Source organism: Pygocentrus nattereri, chromosome 1, assembly GCF_015220715.1.
Source record: "Pygocentrus nattereri isolate fPygNat1 chromosome 1, fPygNat1.pri, whole genome shotgun sequence".
NCBI classification, from domain to species: domain Eukaryota; kingdom Metazoa; phylum Chordata; class Actinopteri; order Characiformes; family Serrasalmidae; genus Pygocentrus; species Pygocentrus nattereri.
In genome coordinates this window covers 26,484,967-26,504,504 of record NC_051211.1, presented here as the reverse complement: position 1 = coordinate 26,504,504, position 19,538 = coordinate 26,484,967, and the positions used below count along the sequence as shown (strand labels likewise).

Here is a 19,538-nt window from a genome sequence, read left to right as displayed (position 1 = left end):
TGATTATCGATTCGTTGTGTCGCACGATTTATGTTTCACTCGCCTTGTCATATTAGCTTACGTCACCTGCGGCGCTTCGTCAACGCAAAAAAAAAAAAGAGCGAGTTGAACATAGCGAGGCGGAGCCGGAGCGGAGGCGGATTCTTTAAAATAAGTTTAACATTAAGTTAACATTTAACATATCTTTAACATATAAATAAATTCTACAAAGGAAACATGACCGACGCAGAGAAAAGGGAGATGGATGTGCAGCAGCATGGCAGTTGCAGTAGCACCTCCACCGATACTCCAGGTGCTGAATCAGGACCTCGTGCCACCCTATTGGATTCTCTCCTTGGTTCTGATGGTGAAGACGAGGACAGAGCAAGCGAAGGGGACGATGTTCAAAACCAAGTGAGAAATGAAGTCCTCACATACTTTGGAGAAAGAAACATTGCCAAGGAACAAAATGCACTGCAGTGGTGGAAAGCTAACAGAGATAGATATCCTATATTGGCTAGGCTAGCCAAGTCCTATTTATGCATTCCTGGTACTTCAACACCGTCTGAGCGTCTGTTCTCTGCAGCAGGTAATATAGTTTCTAAAAAGAGAGCCAGCCTTAGCCAGGAGCATGTTGACATGCTAACATTTTTGCATTGCAATGCAAAGTTCCTAAAGAAAGGGAGTGAGTGAGTTTGTATCAGTGAGTTAGTTTGTATTTAGTGTTTGCATCAGAGATGCACTTATTTTTCTTTGTTTAATTTATTTTATTATAATTTATTAATAAATGTTATTTGATTTAATCTATTATTTAATTATTGTAAGCATTTATTTGTTCTGTTATTCAATGTTCTATTTCTGAATAAAGACATGGAAATGACCACCACCCTCCGATTCATCGATTAATCGAAAAACTAATCGCCCGATTCATCGATTATTGAAATAATCGTTACTTGCAGCCCTAGTGTGTTGCAGGCATCAAATTCTGAATTTGATTATATTTACAAAATTTGATTTTGTATTAAAATTAAGTTGGTCAGTAAACACAGAAAATCTTTTCTTTTTTTTTTGTTTTCTTTTAACAAATTGCAGGTTTAATGTTTTAATATTAGTGATTGCTTCTGATAAATTATAGCTCCTTAAGGATCAGCTTGTTGCTACGTCAGAGTAACGAGCTCCGCCCACTCGCTGCCCAGCCGGCAGTTGGTTCTCCAGCTCCACACAGACCAGCTGACAGGAATTTAGTGTAGTCTCATCTTTAGAGTCTGACCAAATCGGCTGTAGGTCATACATAATCTTCAAAACATCCATTTTCTGTTTGTGTGCAGAGTAAACGGAAAAATGTTCAAATAGCTTGAGCGTCTCCTATCAAAGTCGTTGCTTAGCAGCGGCGTCTCAACAGAGTGAGGTAATAAGGGTCCTTTTCAGGAGGGTTATGACCCAGGGAAAAAGTGCATAGGCAGTAGTTGCCAGTGTTTAGGACTCTTGGCACTCATAGAGTATTACCTTGCCTTTTAGCCTATCGGAGACAGATTCTCTGTGTCCACCCTTCCTACTTTTTCATTTTCCCCTTCATTTTCTGTTTGAAAACATGGTATATACCTCGTTGTTATACCAATATGAACAAAAACAATGGCATTTGTCCAAGAGCACATTTCCATACATTTCTGCATTGGACAGCAGGGCTGAACGAGGGATTGAAAACTGGAAATGAACTGTGTTTTTCTATGAAAACACAAACACAATTAATACGTGCAGTTCATTTGAAAACTCTACTACTGGTTTATCACATTATTTTTTTTCGATCTGTGTGTCACATTCTTTAAAAAGTATTTGAACTAGCTTATTACAAATGTCTCATCTGCAAAGGCCTAAACGTGCTTTCATTTAATGTACCATTATATGTGTGCTGTGCAGTGTTGCGAGTGCTGACTGTTAGCAAGTGGATAGTGGGCCACTGTTTTTTGCTCAGCGTTTTCTGTGGTTATGCTGAGCATTAGGCACAATCCCACTTTATATAGCTCATTTTCCATGCACAGTACAGTTTAATTATTTTTCATTTATTTCTTTAATTCGCTATCCTTATACCATTGTCCTACACATATACATGATACATTTATTTCTCAGTTTCTCTACTTTTAAGATTTCCTTACCTTCAGTAGCATCTTTGCTTAGAGGATTCTTCCTTCTGTTAAAAAAAAAAAAAAAAAAAAAAGCTACTATTTACTCTGGGTGGGAATCTCTAGGCACCTCACAATTTGATTTGATTACGATTCAGAGGGCTGAGATGCGGTTATAAAACGATTACCAATGCATCTTTTTCTATACAGAATTCCTGTTTTCTCACTGTGTGAGGACTTCATACTTTTAAAACATATGTAATGATATTTATTAATAAAACAAATGGAAGTGATGTGGCGAGTGAACTGGAAGACTCATTCACTGCTCTTGTTCGGAGCACACGAGACACTGACTGCCACTCATCTGTGATAAAATATGCTGTTATGGTGACATAAAATCCTGGGGCAATAGATGTCCACACAGCACACATTACAGTCGTCCTGCCTGTTTTCTATAGTGATTTTATAACTTCAGTTTTGGTCTCATTGTAGCGTGGGGATAACTGTGTCAGTAGCCTGCTCGTCACATATCAACGCAGAAAGTCTTGTCGAGGTAGTAGCTAATGAAAAACAAGAGAGATTTAAAGATGAACATTTGGAGATGAATGGACTGTTTACATTTATAAACGCTGCAGTTGGCTTCCTGCTAAGTTATATTTGCCACAAGAGACTGTTGAACACTAAAGAATTGCGAAAATAAAGTCAGCATCCTGCCTTTCGCCCGAAGACTGCTAGGATAGGCTCCAGCATCCCCCCGCGACCCTGACGGAGAAGCGGCTTAGAAAATGGATGGATGGAGGGAAGTCAGCTTCGCTTTTGAATTTTGCCATTCCACCTTAAATGGTGCCGCGGTTTCATTTGGCACCCGTGTCAGAATTTAAGGTGGAACACGAAAATTCAAAAGAAGAAACTGGAGAAAAAGGAGCTGACTGGAGCCTTGTAAAACAGTTGAACATTTGAGAGACGTGTTATAAACTATTCATGCCTTTGAGGAAAAGTTGCGGAGATGTGAGGAAGGTGGCTATAGCTGAAGCTTAAAGCTGAACAAAGTAAGTCTGATACCAGGACATTAGCACATCCTGAGGAAAATGTTTTGTTTGATTTTTGTTGAAAGGACAAGTTGTCAAGCCCTGATCTAATCTAGCTTTTAATGCAGGTGCCAGTCAGATTTCTCACTTATCCAGTTGTGTTTTTGTTATGTGCCACCACAGAATGACTGGAAGCTGCACTTCTAAGTGTTCCACTTCCGATTTTTGCATCACGATGGGTCTAAGAATCGAGTCCCCCCCCCTCCTCCTCTACTATTTACTCTGTGTTAATTGCTGGTGCTAGACTGGCCTGCCTGCAGTCCAGACCTGTCTCCCATTGAAAGTGTGTGGCACATTATGAAGCGCAAAATACGACAACTGAGACCCCGGACTGTTGAGTAACTGAAGTTGTACATCAAGCAGGAATGGGAAAGAATTCCACCTCCAAAGCTTCAACAATTAGTGTCCTCAGTTCCCAAACGCTTATTGAGTGTTGTTAAAAGGGAAGGTGATGTAACACAGTGGTAAACATGCCCCTGTCCCAACTTCTTTGGAACGTGTTGCAGGCATCAAATTCAAAATGAGTGAATATTTGCAAAAAACAATAAAGTTTATCCATTTCAACATTAAATATCTTGTCTTTGTAGTGTATTCAATTGAATATAGGTTGAAAAGGATTTGCAAATCATCGTATTCTGTTTTTATTTATGTTTTACACAATGTCCCAACTTCAATGGAATTGGGGTTGTACATTAACAGAATTTCTTGCCTCTGATTCAGCTGTGTTAGTTTATATTTCAGCAGTAAAATTATTATTATTATTATTATTGTTATTATTATTGTTATTATCATTATCGTTGTTGTTGTTGTTGTTGTTGTTTTCCCAAACTTTACTTGATTAATTCATGGCTAGTTATGGACAGTGCATAATCATTTAAAAATGTAAGAGCACCAAATTCCGCTTTTGCCTTGGCAGGGAATCAAACCCCAGTCTAAAAGATACAGACTGGAGATGTTATTTGCTGAGGAATAGCAACCAGAACCTAGATACGACTGTTTTTAATGTTTAGCAGCTGTTACTGTTAGACTGATGCTTACATTTAATGTTTACTGAGAGGCGAATAAAATATTGCAGTCACTTATTTTCTGGCTAATATCTATTTAACCCTATTCATCACTGTCCACTTCTTTCTTAAACACAGCTTCTTCTGATCCTTCTTTGGTTTTGTTCATGGAATATATAAAATGGCAGCAAATATAAGCATCACATGAGTTAATGCAAATAGCCAAGCTGTGTGATTGATACTGGCTTAAAAATCTGAAGGTTTTTTGTTACATTACTGAGAAGGACTAAATTTGAGGTTTAGTGAGCTGATAAATATTTAAAAAAATAAATAGAGCTCTGCCTTCAAAATTAGCTAGCAAGCTAAGCTTTAATTTCCCTAGAAAATAGGCAATAGAAGTAGCTACACATAATAATATGCCATAGTAATGCCAAATGTCGGCTAGAGGGGTATAAAGCCTCCTGTAGTGCAGTGGCCCTATGCTTTTTGAAGTAATGGTAGTCAGTACCTGACCTCCTAAACCTACCTAAACATCAGTACCTGACCCCTACTACAGAGATGATGAGCAAATGTCTACAAATCTCTAGACATGCAGTGTACTTTTACTGAGTGCCTGTGGCTTTTGTGAGTAGTTTAACCAAACATGTACTGGTCTGTAAAAGAACTGAAGAACTGGTCTACAATTAAAAGCAGCTTTTCAGTGACCATACTTTGGTCTCCCCAGCCCCATTAAGGCCTGTAAACTCAACTGTAATTGCACTTTAATGTTAAATTATTTTATAGCAATGCTATAATATAAACCTTAAATAAACAAACAACATCTGTGAACTAGCCTTTCATAGCTGATTCCATGACTACAGCGCTGTTATTTAACTTAATCACACCTTACTAATCTTGGATGCTCCTCCTCTGTCCTCAGTGGCTGCCATGACGACAGACGAGGCAGAGAGTGTGCAGAAGAAGCAGGTGTGTGAGCAGCAGCAAGAAGAGGAAGAGCCTGGAGATCCGGGCCCTGGCCCTTCTGAGCTGAATCAAGACGGGGGCTCTGGCTCACCACTGCCTCCTGGAGTCTCGGAAGAAGAACAGCAGCTGAAACCACGCCAGCGCACCTCGGCTGGCCGTGGCCTCTCACGCCTCTTCTCGTCCTTCCTGAAACGTCGCTCACAGTGCTCGGAGGGAGAGGGGGCTGATGTAGAGCGGGTGCAGGAAAAGGAGGGCCAGGACGATCCCAAAGCCCCCATCGCAGACCCTGAACCTGAGCTCCGGATTGAAGGAGACGCAGCACTAGACCTGCATTCCATCAGTAGTGCTGAGAACCAGGTGAGAGAGCCCAGTCCCGAGCTACACTAGTTGCACTCATCAGGGTGAAACATACCTGATGGCTTTAATTGGCTTAGTGAATCTTCAAACTCAGAACTTTTGACAAGTTCATGCATCCCTCTCCTTCTCTCTGGAACTGGTTGTGGCTCTTTAAAGCAATGATAAATGTGCAAGTACAAAAAGGGCTACTCTGTGTGCAACAGTGCAAAAGTCACTTCTCAAAAAAGATAAGCCAAAAAGCAGGACCAAATCCAGAGCTTAGAAATATGAATACATACCAGATTGTAAGTTCTTAAGGCAGATGATGTGCAGTATTAAAAGAAAGAAGACATGTTCAGATAGAGTTAAAAGAAATAGTAATCATGAGGGTGAACAGCCCATGTAAGCTACATATAGGCTACAAACTGACTAATTGGCCAGGTTCCAAGGGCAGAAATGTTACTGAGCACCCAGAATTATATCATAGCTTTGGTAGGCAATAGCAGAGCTTCTCTTAAAGCTCCACGGAGAGCACACATCTCAACCCAATTTATGTTTGAGAGCCTTTGCCAGGCTTGGCTATGAAATACTATAAAATAAGTAAAGCACTTAAAAGTGGCTCTAGCATGAGGAGTAAGAGAAATAACCTTCCACTAAAAAGAAAAAGCACAGAAAGACAGTACCTTAGTAAATCTCAGATCACTAAAACACTGAGGGCACAAAATCCAAGATTAGCATCTGTAAAAATAAACCAGATGCCTCACTAAATAGTTAGACTAAAAGATGGAGTGCATCTGGTACACGAACCCTGACAGTTAAGCCAGTTACTGGGACAGATGTGAAAGTATGGTTGCTGTGGTGACAAAAATCTGTGGTAGAGTCGTACAAGATAATCTTGTGCAGAACTAGCAGCGTTGATATGATGATGTTAAGCATTAGTATTAATAGTAAATTAGACTGCAGAAACAAATAGAAAGTAATGAATGTACACCACTATCAAACCACCAGCCCTACTTCCTGCTTTCAGGTGGTGCTATTGCATATAGTGGTGGAAAGGTATGGAAAATCTGCGTGTTTCTACCAGCAGTGTCTGCTTCAGGCATATGACAATACAGTGGTCATGCACGTAGACTTTGCTCATTTTGATGTCTAGATAAATTGATAAATCAGACACATTTAAGAATTTCAGAAGAGTTAATCAGAGATTTTGGGGCTTCATTATGCAAAGGACATAATAGAGGACCAAATTCTGTTGCAGTGTAATCAATAACTTGCTTGACAGCATCACATAAAAATGGACAGCCTTAAACTTAACGTCTGTCCATTTTATCCTGCACTGTAGCAGAACACATACAGGGACACACAACTAGTAGAAGTGTGTGTGTGTGTGTGTGTGTGTGTGTGTGGAGAGGGGGTATTAAAATCCGCACTACACTGTATTCACGCCCTGTTCTTTGCTTAAGAGCAGTGTAGACTAAGAGGCCAGAGGTCCCCTTTCACATGCTTGAAAGCTTGTTTAAGAAGCTGTTCTCTCTGTCTAGCATTTACTTCAGGCATTGCTAACTGCAGTCGACTTGATATCTCATGTCTTTTAATTATTAATTCAGAAAGCCTTTATTTCATTCTCTGGTAGTGAGGAGGCTAGAAGCTGCTGACCCGAATAGAAACTTTTATTGCCAGTTAAATATGTTGGCTTTGCATACTGGACACACTGTGTCATCTTGACCACATCTTACTGAGACTACTCCAACTTCACTGGATTACAGTGTCTTAGAAAGCAGAAAGTCAAACCAGTTATCGTTTACTTTAAACCGTGTTTCAGATTGTTGTCGTTTGAGCAGTTTCTGTTTGGAATGCTTCTCCAGACTTTCTGCACACAAAAAGTCTACCACATTTGATATTTTACTAAAAATGATTTTCTCTGGAACAAATATTATATATAACATTTAATAAAGTATCATAAACTTAGCATTTTAATTAACCATAGGTCAATTTTAAGTACTTTTCAGGACAGCTGTTTTTAAAGTTCACATCACACTCTCCCACAACCCAGTTATTTATTTCTTGCTTTGTTGCATTATGTCAAACTAATTTAAACAAAAGTTTTTTAGTGGTTTTGAATTTGAAAACATCAAGTTTTTCTGCTACGTTTTTTATAAACTACAAAAAGCAAAACGCTTTTTAGATTTGATATTGATTCATGTGTGTAATATGGAATGTTGTCTGTCCAGCAGGTCACAGTGGAGCAGAAAGAGAACATCGAGGGCGACAAAGGGAAAGTGGAGAAAGGAGAAAAAAAAGAGAAGGAGAAGAAAGAAAAGATAGAAAAAAAGGAGAAGACGGAAAAGAAAGAAAAGGCCGAGAAGAAGGAAAAAACTGAAAAAAAGGAGAAGACCGAGAAGAAAGAAAAAACTGAGATAAAGGAAAGGAAGGAGAAGAAGAACAAGGACAAGAGCGAAAAAGAGGAGGGAAAGAAAGAGAAGGAGCGTGAGAAAGAAGAGGAAAAAGAGGCAGAGGAGCCTAAGCTTGAAAAAGAAGCAGTAGCAGCAGAGGCAGAGAAGAAAGAGGGAGCAGGAGAGAGAGAAGAGGGAGAAGAGGAGGAAAAGTTCACTGAGGAAGAAGTGAAAGCTCCTAAAGGTCCACGCCGGCCCAAGATCATGCACTGCAAAGTCACACTGCTGGATGACGCTGTGTTCGAGTGCGAACTTGACGTAAGACTAGTTGCGCACACTCAGACACACATGCTGCAGCTGTTAATTAGAACTGGTTTTGATGCATTTCTGGCACTGTTTTACACTGCCAACCCTCAAGAGAGTAACACTCATCCCTTTAGACTGTTTTGTCTAGCATTAATGAATTTCTATGCTGGTACAGCCTGCAGCCATACATTTTGCTGATCAGAAGATTGAGTTTGATCCTGCCAAATCACATCATTGTTTTCATGTCCGAAATTTGTTCTGAATCATGTGGTTCAGCTGGGGGAGGGGCCGACGCACACTGACTGGGAAACTGGGAGAGCTCAGGGATACACACACACACCTTAGCTCCTTAGCTCTCTCTCCTGACGTGTGGCATGCAGTTCAGTGGCCTCTCTCTCTCTCACTGGAAAGAGAGGTAGTTTTTTTTAAAGAATTTTTGCTGCTCCTCTGCTTCAGCGCAGCTGCACGCAGTCAGAGGGGGAGCACATGTGACGTGTGCTCGGGCGCAAGCAGTGGCTCTCCCTCTCCAGGTCCACAACCTGTAGACAACCTAATAAATTTGTCCAAACCTGACAAAATTTTGTCTGAACCTGACCTCACAATAGCGACAATAGGAGGAATCGTTAGATCATGGACTAAAAAAAAATAATGAAATAATGATATTACATGACAAATAATTGTCCAGAATTTCCGTTAAATTCTGCTTTAATAAATGTGTTCATCAAGTAGTACTGTACTTTCTATGTATAGCTGGCCGTGAGGGTTGAGGGTTGCAGCACCCATTATAGCTTTTCTCCCAGAAAACAAACCAAAAGTACAAAATCAAAAGTACAAAAAAATGCAACTTTTTGGCTCACCATTCTGTTGCTTGCACATGCTACCAAAGCCGAACCAGCCGCTTTCATTAAGGACAACGTGAGCACCTGAGCCAAGAGGGAAAAGAGACTTCATTAGCCCTGCCCTCGCTCTGTTTGTCCACTTGGATCACACAAAAAGTCTATTTACATGCTTTTGTGAGCATGCAGGACTCCGGCACATCCTTCCTGGAAGAGCCAGTGCCAAGGAGGCAGGGCTTACCCTGTGGTCATTGCGGGCTCTTGTTGGCACTCGGGGTTCGAAACTGGCACCTGCTGGCACCGGGCTCCAGAGTCACTTGCAGGACAGGAGACTAAGGCTACTGAGTCAGGAAAGGCTGTGCCAGCAGCAGACACAGGCAGGGCCACACAGATATCATCAGGTACAATCAGGGCTGCCTTGCCGTCCTTGGGTGCAGGTGGGGCTGCAAGGCAGGGAGGACTAAGAGGGAGAACTCTGGCCCTACTTGGATTAGGGAGAGGAGGACTAAGAGGGAGAGCTCCGGCCATGCTCGCAGCAGGTAGGGGAGGACTGAGAGAGAGGTTAGGAGGAGTAAGCTCTCCAGCCTTTGTTCCGAGATGGACCAGAGCTTAGGAGGAGAGGTTAGGAGGGGCACGCCGAGGGGTGCTGTTTCACTAGCAGGCTGTTGACCATCCGTCTGTTTGTCATATGCTGCTCCTCCTATTTCCATTGCCTGGGGAATGGGTGCATAGCCCAAATACTTTTGAAGAGCATCCCAAACACTTTCAGTCTTGTTTAACATTTCAGCATTACAAAAATAGCAAGATGTTAGACTTCATATGTTTTAATCCTAAAGCAGTGATCTTTTACATACCATGTTGCACATAATATATTGGTCATACTGTATATATCTGTCAGAAGCCAAACATGAAATTTGAACCCAACCTGTAGCCAACACACATTTTTGGAAATGACACCCAAACCCGATGTGAACAGTTTGGTCATCAGCCTCTGAGAAATATTTAAAGCTGTAGTCAGAATTGCAACATTGCAAAGGTGCAGTAAAGGTATATATTTATTTGCAGAGGAATTGAAGTATGAATTGAAAACATGATGTGTTTCTGTGCAGAAACATGCCAAAGGCCAGGAGCTGTTTGCAAAAGTGTGTGACCACCTGAATCTGCTGGAGAAAGACTACTATGGGCTTGCCATATGGGAGACACCAATTATTAAGGTACGTGAAATTTACATTTTCTACCAATCCCTTTAAGTACCATTGGACATGTGTTCAGATCACTGATCAGTGTCCCTGAACCATCTTAGTGTTAAGATCATCTGAAGAGAATATTTGGTTTTGTTCTGTTAGGCTTTTCCTTTGTTTATTTCAGTAAAATCTGTATTTACTGCTTCTGCAATAGTGTGAAATGTTTTCTCTCTCTCTCTCTCTCTCTCTCTCTCTCTTTCTGTCTTTCTTTCTTTCTTTTTCTCTCTCTCTCTTTCTCTTTCTCTCTCTCAGACATGGCTTGACTTCACAAAGGAGATTCGACGGCAAGTGCAAGGTTTGCAAGTTAAGAGTGTTACTAATGACTGTAAATACTGCTATGGATATTATTTGTAATGGTATGTTTTAAAAATAATTTCTCATTTGAGGTTTATGAAGGGTTATTATTTCCGTACTTTAAGGAACCAACTATGATTTCACATTCAACGTGAAATTTTACCCACCTGATCCGGCCCAGCTATCAGAGGACATCACCAGGTAAATTGTTGTTCCTTATTTTCTGTTTTTGTTGTGTTGACTACTTCAGTATAACCATTATCTATCCATTTCTCAAAGTTATATACTTTTTAATGCTTTTCTCTTTCATCTGTTGCTCACTTGCTTCTCTCTTCACTGCTCCTCTTATACTCTTGAGTGTGGCCTAAATTAATTAACATATTGGAGAGACTTGATTTTTGGTTAATTACATCAGGTGATGTTATGTAGAGCATCATACTGATGGTTCCAAGCAGAGTCTAAATTATTAATTTATTTCACACATCATTTTCTTTGTTTAATGCAAATTTGACAGTTTTGAAAATGTTTATGTAGCCGCTGAAATGTCAGGCTTGTTTCATTAAAGCATTTGTAACAAAATGAGCCTTTTATTTCATTCTGCTGGTCTGCAGGTACTACCTGTGTTTGCAGCTACGCAAGGACATCATGAGTAGCCGACTGCCCTGCTCTTTTGTCACCTTAGCCCTGCTGGGCTCATATGTGCTGCAGTCAGAATTGGGGGAGTATGACCCTGAGATCCACAGCACAGATTATGCCAAGGATCTCAAACTCATCCCTAACCAGACCAAGGAGCTAGAGGACAAAGTAATGGAGCTCCATCGCACATACAAGTAATGATGCTTACTTTTTCTTATGGTGTGTTAAGACGGCCACTAAAGCGGTTCATAGAGCCATGAATTTCCACATTTTTACTTGACTGGCTGACAAGGTTGTAAATACATGCGCAAATTCCATAATACATGAATTCGCAAGTTATGACACATCAACGAACAATACAGTGTCTGATGAGGGTAAAAAAAATTGGGCTACCCTCTATTTCAGGTAGCTTTTGCTGCTTGGCATGTCACCATTGTGATTAAGAGTCCATTCTTAATGAATAATTGGTAATATTGGTAATATTAAATGAAATTATAAAATAAAAAGAAAATATATAAAAAATTCAAATTATTCTGTGACATAAATAGTCTGAATCACTAAGGTATTTTTCAGAATGTTGTTCATATAGACAATGTTGAGGATGGGTGTTTTTTATGGGTTGTTTGGGGGTTTTTTGGTTGTTTTACTCTTTGTTTTTTGGATGTTTAGTGTTACACTGTGCTCATTTCTAGAGCCATGAGTCCAGCTCAAGCTGACATGATGTTTCTGGAGAATGCCAAGAAGCTTTCTATGTATGGAGTGGACTTGCATCAGGCTAAGGTACACGAGAGATGATAAGCACATCCAGAATGTGACTTCTGGCTTCAAGCTCTATGGCATCTTTTACTTAAGATTACTCGACAGTTCAATAATTATCTCTCCTCACTCCAAAGTTTGCAAATTAAGACTTACAACTGTATATTTTAATACAATTAAAAAACAGAGTGTCTGTCCTCTAGGTCACTATTTTGTACGCATAATGCTAGTGTTGTTTGTGTGCACAGTTCTAAAATAGCATCAAGCATGTCTCTGCCTCATCACTCAGATTTAATAGCTGAAACCAGGTCAATCTGTTTGCATCAAGCCGTGGATTTAAATAAAATATGGGCTTTATTGTTCTCAAAGGTAGGGTTGGACTGCCTCCTAGTGGTGCTTCTTTGTCACTGCAGTGCCATTTTTCATGGAGAGGTGATGCTGTTAAGTAGAGTTACAACATTAGTAAGACAGGTTACAGGTAATTTCTGTTTAGCTGTTTCCAGTTCCATTTGTTATAATAATAATAATAAATTTAATTTAAAAGCGCCTTTCTCGACACTCAAGGACACTGTAAAAAATGTAGGGTTATATTTAAAAAAAAAAACATCAACAGAGAGAGTAGGCTAATTTGAACAGGTGAGTTTTAAGACTGAATTTGTTATTTAACTGTTTTGAACACTTTAGTCACTATAATGGCAAATCAATAAAAGCTGTAGAATATTCAAATTGAAAGGTAAAAAAAAACTTTTCTGTCTTATTTCTTAGGATCTGGATGGGGTGGATATAATGTTGGGTGTCTGTTCCAGTGGTCTCATGGTTTATAAAGACAAGCTGAGGATTAACCGTTTTCCTTGGCCAAAGGTGCTCAAAGTCTCCTACAAACGCAGCAGCTTTTTCATCAAAATACGACCCTCTGAGGTACATGCATGAAGCACAGCAGTAAATTCTGTTATGTGAATGGTTCTTTCACTACCCTGAATGTACAGTTCCACTGAAATTGATCATTTTCTTCACAAAATGATTTCTGTGTCACAGCTGGAACATTATGAGAGTGCCATTGGCTTTAAGCTGCCCAATTACAAAGCCTCAAAGAAGCTTTGGAAAGTTTGTGTGGAACACCACACCTTTTTCAGGTGAGACAAACTGTGTTTGCAAGTGTTTTGAGGAGTTGCCTCAAATTTTAGACTGCTTATAAACAGTTTTAAAACAGAGTATTATTTGTGAAATTATATGTTAACATTGATGTATGGCAATTGATATTGATATTTTATTTAAAATAAAATAAAAAAAAAAACATGGATAACATATATTGTGCTGTATACTTTAGACCAGGCAGTAGAAGTGGAGGGTAGGGGGTGCAATTGCACTGTGATTGATGGCATGGGGGGCTATGACCACTGTCCCAAAAAAAATTAAAATTTAATTGGGCCCCTTCAGGCTCTTACTCCCATTGGGAGTACAGAGGGATATTCTGGCCAGACAACAGTGTACTGGCTAGGCCAGTTAAGCTGAAGATGAACTAAACTAGAGCACAGCTTAGCCATATTCATTAAGATATCAATAAACCCTGGCACCTACCTCTCTCCCCTTTAATCTCTCATACAATGGTCTTCCTAAAGACTAACTGACTAATCACTGTCATTGTGTGTGTGTGTGTGTGTGTGTGTGTGTGTGTGTGTATGTATGTATGTATGTGTATGTATATATATATATATATATATATATATATATATATATATATATATATATATATATATATATATAAATGTATATGTTTGTGTGTCATAGTATATAGGGTACACTCATACCAGTGTTAAACCTCAGTGGCAATCTTTGCAATTTCCTGCTTATTTGGCTAAAGACCTTCAGTTTTTCACTTAGATTACAAAAGAACTCAACATATTTCTGTCTATTAACAATGCAAAATCCCTCCACAGATCCCTCTTTGGTATGGGAAACTCTTAAGGTTTATGGTAGAGAGTTATTAATCTCCTTTTTTAATAAATTAATAAATTAACCAAATTAATAAAAGCTCCAGGAAATTTGTTGCAACATGTGCATCTCTTGACACTTTACTAACAGAGAAAGGTGGCACAGCACTTTTGTATGCTAGACATATGTTGAAGCCCAGGTCCAGTTGGGTTCAGCGCAGAGTTTTATAAAACATTCTTACTAAAACTGCAATGCTTCGTATGTACCAGGATGCATTTGATAAAGAAATCCTCCCGCCATCCCTAAGATTATCTAGTATAACCCTCATCTTGAAAGAGGACAAAAATCTAGAAGATCCAGCTTCTAGAACTGCCCCGTATTATTAAGGGCGACACACCTTCAGTAATGTTAAATGTGTATTTAATATTATACAACATACTCAAATTGTTAAAGAAGGTACTACACTGTATTGCCAAGGTATTCACTTGCCATGCAAATCATTGAATTCAGCTGTTCCAATCACTTCCATGGCCACAGGTGTATAAAGCCGAGCCCCTAGGCCTGCAGACTGCTTCTACAAACATTAGTGAAAGAATGGGTCCCTCTCAGGAGCTCAGAGAATTCCAGCATGGTATCGTGATCGGACGCCACCTGTGCAACAAGTCCAGTCATGAAATTTCCTCAGTATTAAATATTCCACAGTCAACTGTCAGTGGTATTATAACAAAGTGGAAGCAATTGGGAATGACAGCAACTCAGCCACGAAGTGGTAGACCACATAAAATGACAGAGCGGGGTCAGTGGATGCTGAGGTGCATAGTGTGCTGAGGTCGCCAACTTTCTGCAGAGGCAATCATTACAGACCTCCAAACTTCATGTGGCCTTCAGATTAGCTCAAGAAGAGTGTGTAGAGAGACTCGTGAAATGGGTATCCATGGCTGAGCAGCTGCACCCAAGTTGGAGAACGGTATTTGTCTGACTGCATTGTGCCAAGTGTAAAGTTTGGTGGAGAGGGGATTATAGTGTGGGGTTGTTTTCAGGAGTTGGGCTCGGCCCCTTAGTTCCAGTGAAAGGAGTGAGTTTGGTGTGGAAGACCTTGACTGGCCTGCACAGAGTCCTAACCTCAACCCAATAGAACACCTTTGGGATGAATAGAACGGAGACTGAGAGCCAGGCCTTCTCGTCCAACATCAGTGTCTGACCTCACAAATGTGCCTGTGGAAGAACGGTCAAAAATTCCCATAAACACACTCCTAACCCTTGTGGAAAGCCTTCCCAGAAGAGTTGAAGCTGTTATAGCTGCAAAGTGTGGGCCAACATCATATTAAACCCTATGAATTAAGAATGGGAAGCCACTCAAGTTCATATGCATGTGAAGCCAGAGGAGCGAATACTTTTGGAAATATAGTGTACATTCAACAAGGGAAATTAATTAAACGCTAGTTCCAGTAGAATCTGATGGGGAATGGACCTTGACGATCTCAGATGACAAGTGGGAGGGAATTGTGGCCTGTATTTATTTTTGTCTTAGCTCCAGCCAGTTCATAGAAAGACAGTTTAAGATTATCCATAAACTGTTTTTCACCCCTGAGAAAATGAACCTGATCAGATTTATTTATTAAATGTCAAACAAACACTGCATTACATGTGTACATATATTATTAAGGTCTGGGATCGGTTCCGCTCAGAAATTAAGCGTTTTTCACATTTATCTGTGCCTTTTGACCCCTAAGTCCAAGGTCTAGGAGCGTCATTTAATGGACCCTGTGCTGATCAAGATTTACTGATTAGGGGTCTCGCTGTTGCAAGAAAATGCACCTTGGTCCGTTGGACTTCGTCTACACAACCTAGTGTAACTCAGTAGTATAAAACAATACATAATATCCTCCCCCTTGAAAGATTAGCTTATTTAGATAATAAAAAGACATTTTATCAAGTTTGAGGCAAGTTCTTGCATTACACTAAACCAGCTATTATGGATGTGCTACAGTGTTGAAATGGAGTAGGTTATGGTGAATGGGACTGTGTTTTTGTACCTTTGTGTCACCTTTGATATTAATGTTGATAATATTGATTGCAGTACTATTGATATTTCTTATTTACTGTACTGTTTACTGTTTTTTTTATTCTAAGTATGTCATTGTACTGCATTATACATAATATTACCACACTCTGTATCTTATCTGTTTGCTATAATAAACAAGACTGGAGGGGAAAAGTAAAAGAAGAGGAAAGAAAGATGGATCTGGAAAATAGGAAGGTGTGCTCAGAATAATTAATTCAGCAAGAGAGCATCAGGTCAGTCTTTAGCCTCCTTTATTTACCTGATTACTCTAGGTGGCTTGCTACTGCTGTAGGCTATTTCCCTCCATTAGGACATATCAAATTAATCCACTACTGACCGATAAGACTTAATTGTTGCTTTTCATGCCCTACCTAGCTAACAGACTGCATTGGAAATTGCTTACAAGAATAGGGTTATTAGCAAAGGTTCTGCTTCTTCTATTGTAATGTTTGTAATGTCTATTGTAATAAATAGCTTTACATAATTTTCTCAGATGGCTGAGACTTGCCCAATAATGAATATATATTACAATATTATTATTTATTTACAGTAAGAAGTAATTACAAAATTCAAAGTGTGTATGGATGTGTATACTCACTTTGTGATACCAAATAGCCTACCTAACTACAATACCCCATTTAAGTATGACTACCCTAATCATTTTAGTCACATAAACAGTCCAATATGAATATTGCTCTCTTCCGTATGATAGTGAAACATAAACGTTTAACGATACTAGTGGGTGAATTTGCATGCCCTGAGAGCATCAATTTGAGATGGTACAATAGCAAATAAACACTCAAATGACTTTTTTTCTTCTTAACTTTCAGAAATTTTTTGTGTATGTATATTAATTGTTTTAGCACTGGGTGGGCCATAAGATCCTAGTTACACCACTGAGATCAGGGGTACATGAAATACCAGGGTTAAAGTCCCTGAAGTGAGGTTTAATATACTAAATAGTGGGGTGTACAGTATATCACCAGCTGATATTTTGTATACTGATTATTGGGAGAATTAAATTAAACATCATCAGTCTGATTATTGGAATTAACATTTATGGCAATTGGGAGACACTCTTATCCAGAGTAACCTGCAATTTGATTATTTTACAGAGGCCTGTGAAAGTAGTGTTAGGAGTCTTGCCCAAGGACTCTTACTGTATACTGTGGGGTGCTTGGATAGAACCCCAGTCTGCACCCTGGAAGGCAAAGATGTTACCCACTACATTATACCAGCCACATTACTGCTGAAAGTTATTGAGCACCTTATTTTTAGTTTGCACATGCCGTGATGCATGTTTTCATTGACCTTATTGGTAGGAATTTCCCTTTTTTAACCTCACACAAATGCAATGGATAGCATAGCCTTTAACAAAATCATCTTACGTCCAGGAGACCAGGCTTTGATATCGCTTCCTGTAATCACACCGTTGCTATTCGTAATCTTAGTCATCTGCTGTTCTGAATGCCTCTGTAGAAGTTAGCTAAGTAATGCAAAATTCTTCTCACTATGTTATACAGATTTACCTGTTGTATGGCAAAGTAAAATTAATCATAGATGCATCTTTAGAGATAATTAAAGATTAACCTGTCCTACACACACGCGTGTAAACTTAAAATAATTGGTTATAGATTTTAGTTTAAGCAAAAAGGAGATTTTAATTATCGCGGTAACACTTTAATTGGATAGTCCACTGTAGATTCTTTGTAAATGTTCAATATATATTTCAATAGCATTAAATACCCATTAAATTCAACTGAACTTCAACTGAACAGTGTGAGTTTATTAAATCTGTCTCTAACCCTAAACCTGACCCTAATCTTAACCTCAAGGCAAATCCTACATCTACTCCTAACCCTAACCATAATGTTGTTGATAATCAACTGAAGATTGCCAGGAAGTTTGTAGATGATTTAAATAGCTGTAGAGCGTCTATAGGGGACTATCCAAATAAAGTGTAACCTTATTGTGTTGACCTAGATATTCCCTATTTGTTTGTTAATTAGAGCATTAATTAAAAGTGTTTGGCTAATAATCTAGGATACACAAAAAAAACAGAAAAAAAACATTATGACTCAGCAAGCAGCTGAATTTGTTCATCAGACCTATCTGATGCATCTGAACTTTCAGGGCTTGGCCAAATATTGATGAACACACTTAATCAAGTGCATCCCTCTGCCAAAGACTCATAGCTTAAAGTGGAACTAAACACAGAACTATACACGGTCATACAAGCCAAGAATCAGGATTATTCAGCCCTACAGATATGATCTCACTGATGCTGATTTAAAAAAATTATAACAAGCATAACAGCATTTCTTAGTGGATGGTGATGGAAAAATCACCGTGGCCTGGGCTTGCTGGGTTAGCTTTCACTTACTACTTACTTTCATTCACTAGCTTGCCTAGACTATGAGAAGGAGTGTGTTCAGACAGGAACACAGTTTTAATAAAAGCTGTGCGGGAGGGACAGCCTACATCAGTCTTGTGACAGGTGTTGGTGAAACTTACACCAGTTTTACCCAAGATTAGGATCGCTCAATTTACATTGTCCCAGTGTAACCAGTATTGTTACTTTTTCATACTCAAATATGGATTGAGTTTGGCTAAGTATCGTTATTTTTGTAAAGTATGTTTCCAAAACCAGCTTGAGTAGAAGAAAGTACCAGATCAACACAAGTGCTTAGTACTGAGTTCCCTATAGAACTGCCATGGGAGCTTTTAGAATATCCAGTATCTCTCAGCTTGGGAACTGAAGTATTTATTCCTCATTATTGTTTCTCACATTTTAATGTACATTAATGTAAATATGCTCCACAGTTCAGGTGCTGTCATTAACGCAACATAATAAAATTGAAAGCAAAAAACGGAATTAGTAACTAAATGATTCATATTTTTACTTGATTAGAAGTAAAAATATAAATCTCAGGGCAAAAATCCATCAAAATTTTCCTTGAGTACATGTGAGTAAATTTAACTAGTTGCTGTCTTCCTGTTGGTATGATGACACAGCAGTTAGTTGAAGTGATTAGAAGGTGCAAAACAGGATGTAAAGATGTAAGTTTTCTTTTGAAGTACCTCTACTGTAAATGAACCAAAGTGGACCCATGAGAAAGTGTCCAGTATAATTACTGACCTTTGTCATTCCCAGGTTGACGTGTACTGAAGCTGCCACCACACCTAGGAAGTTTTTGGCTCTTGGCTCCAAATTCCGCTACAGCGGACGCACTCAGGCCCAAACCCGCCAGGCCAGCTCCATGATTGACCGTCCTGCACCCCACTTTCAGCGCTCTGCCAGTAAGAGGGCATCACGCAGCTTAGACGGAGGTTTGTTTTCTGCTTTTCACTGTTTATCCTTTATTTAGGCCATACATAGTGATGCCATATTATGCTAGGCCTCAGCTTATCAGAAAACAAGAAATTGATTCTGTTTGCTGAACGCTAGTCAATTTCTGCCGTCTCTGTTGGCCTTAGGTATTCTGATATCAAGGCCTTGACACCAACTGCTGCCATTTTATTTGTTAGTTTATTTACGCGCTCTCTCTCTTTCTCTCTCTCTCGCACTTGTAAAAACATCTGTTTT

General features: G+C 39.3%; 1 protein-coding gene across 1 annotated transcript in view; it reads left to right on the top strand.

The window, feature by feature from the left end:
* Positions 1–216: 216 nt before the first annotated feature.
* epb41a (erythrocyte membrane protein band 4.1a) overlaps positions 217–19,538 on the top strand; it is a 60,532-nt gene continuing 41,210 nt past the window's right edge. Inside the window, exons 1-12 of the mRNA XM_037538005.1 lie at positions 217–393; positions 2,592–2,652; positions 5,111–5,511; positions 7,722–8,201; positions 10,135–10,239; positions 10,522–10,564; positions 10,689–10,764; positions 11,175–11,393; positions 11,892–11,979; positions 12,721–12,873; positions 12,991–13,088; positions 19,107–19,282. Coding sequence (XP_037393902.1) covers positions 217–393; positions 2,592–2,652; positions 5,111–5,511; positions 7,722–8,201; positions 10,135–10,239; positions 10,522–10,564; positions 10,689–10,764; positions 11,175–11,393; positions 11,892–11,979; positions 12,721–12,873; positions 12,991–13,088; positions 19,107–19,282 — 2,077 coding nt within the window. The remainder of the gene's footprint in view (positions 394–2,591; positions 2,653–5,110; positions 5,512–7,721; positions 8,202–10,134; positions 10,240–10,521; positions 10,565–10,688; positions 10,765–11,174; positions 11,394–11,891; positions 11,980–12,720; positions 12,874–12,990; positions 13,089–19,106; positions 19,283–19,538) is intronic.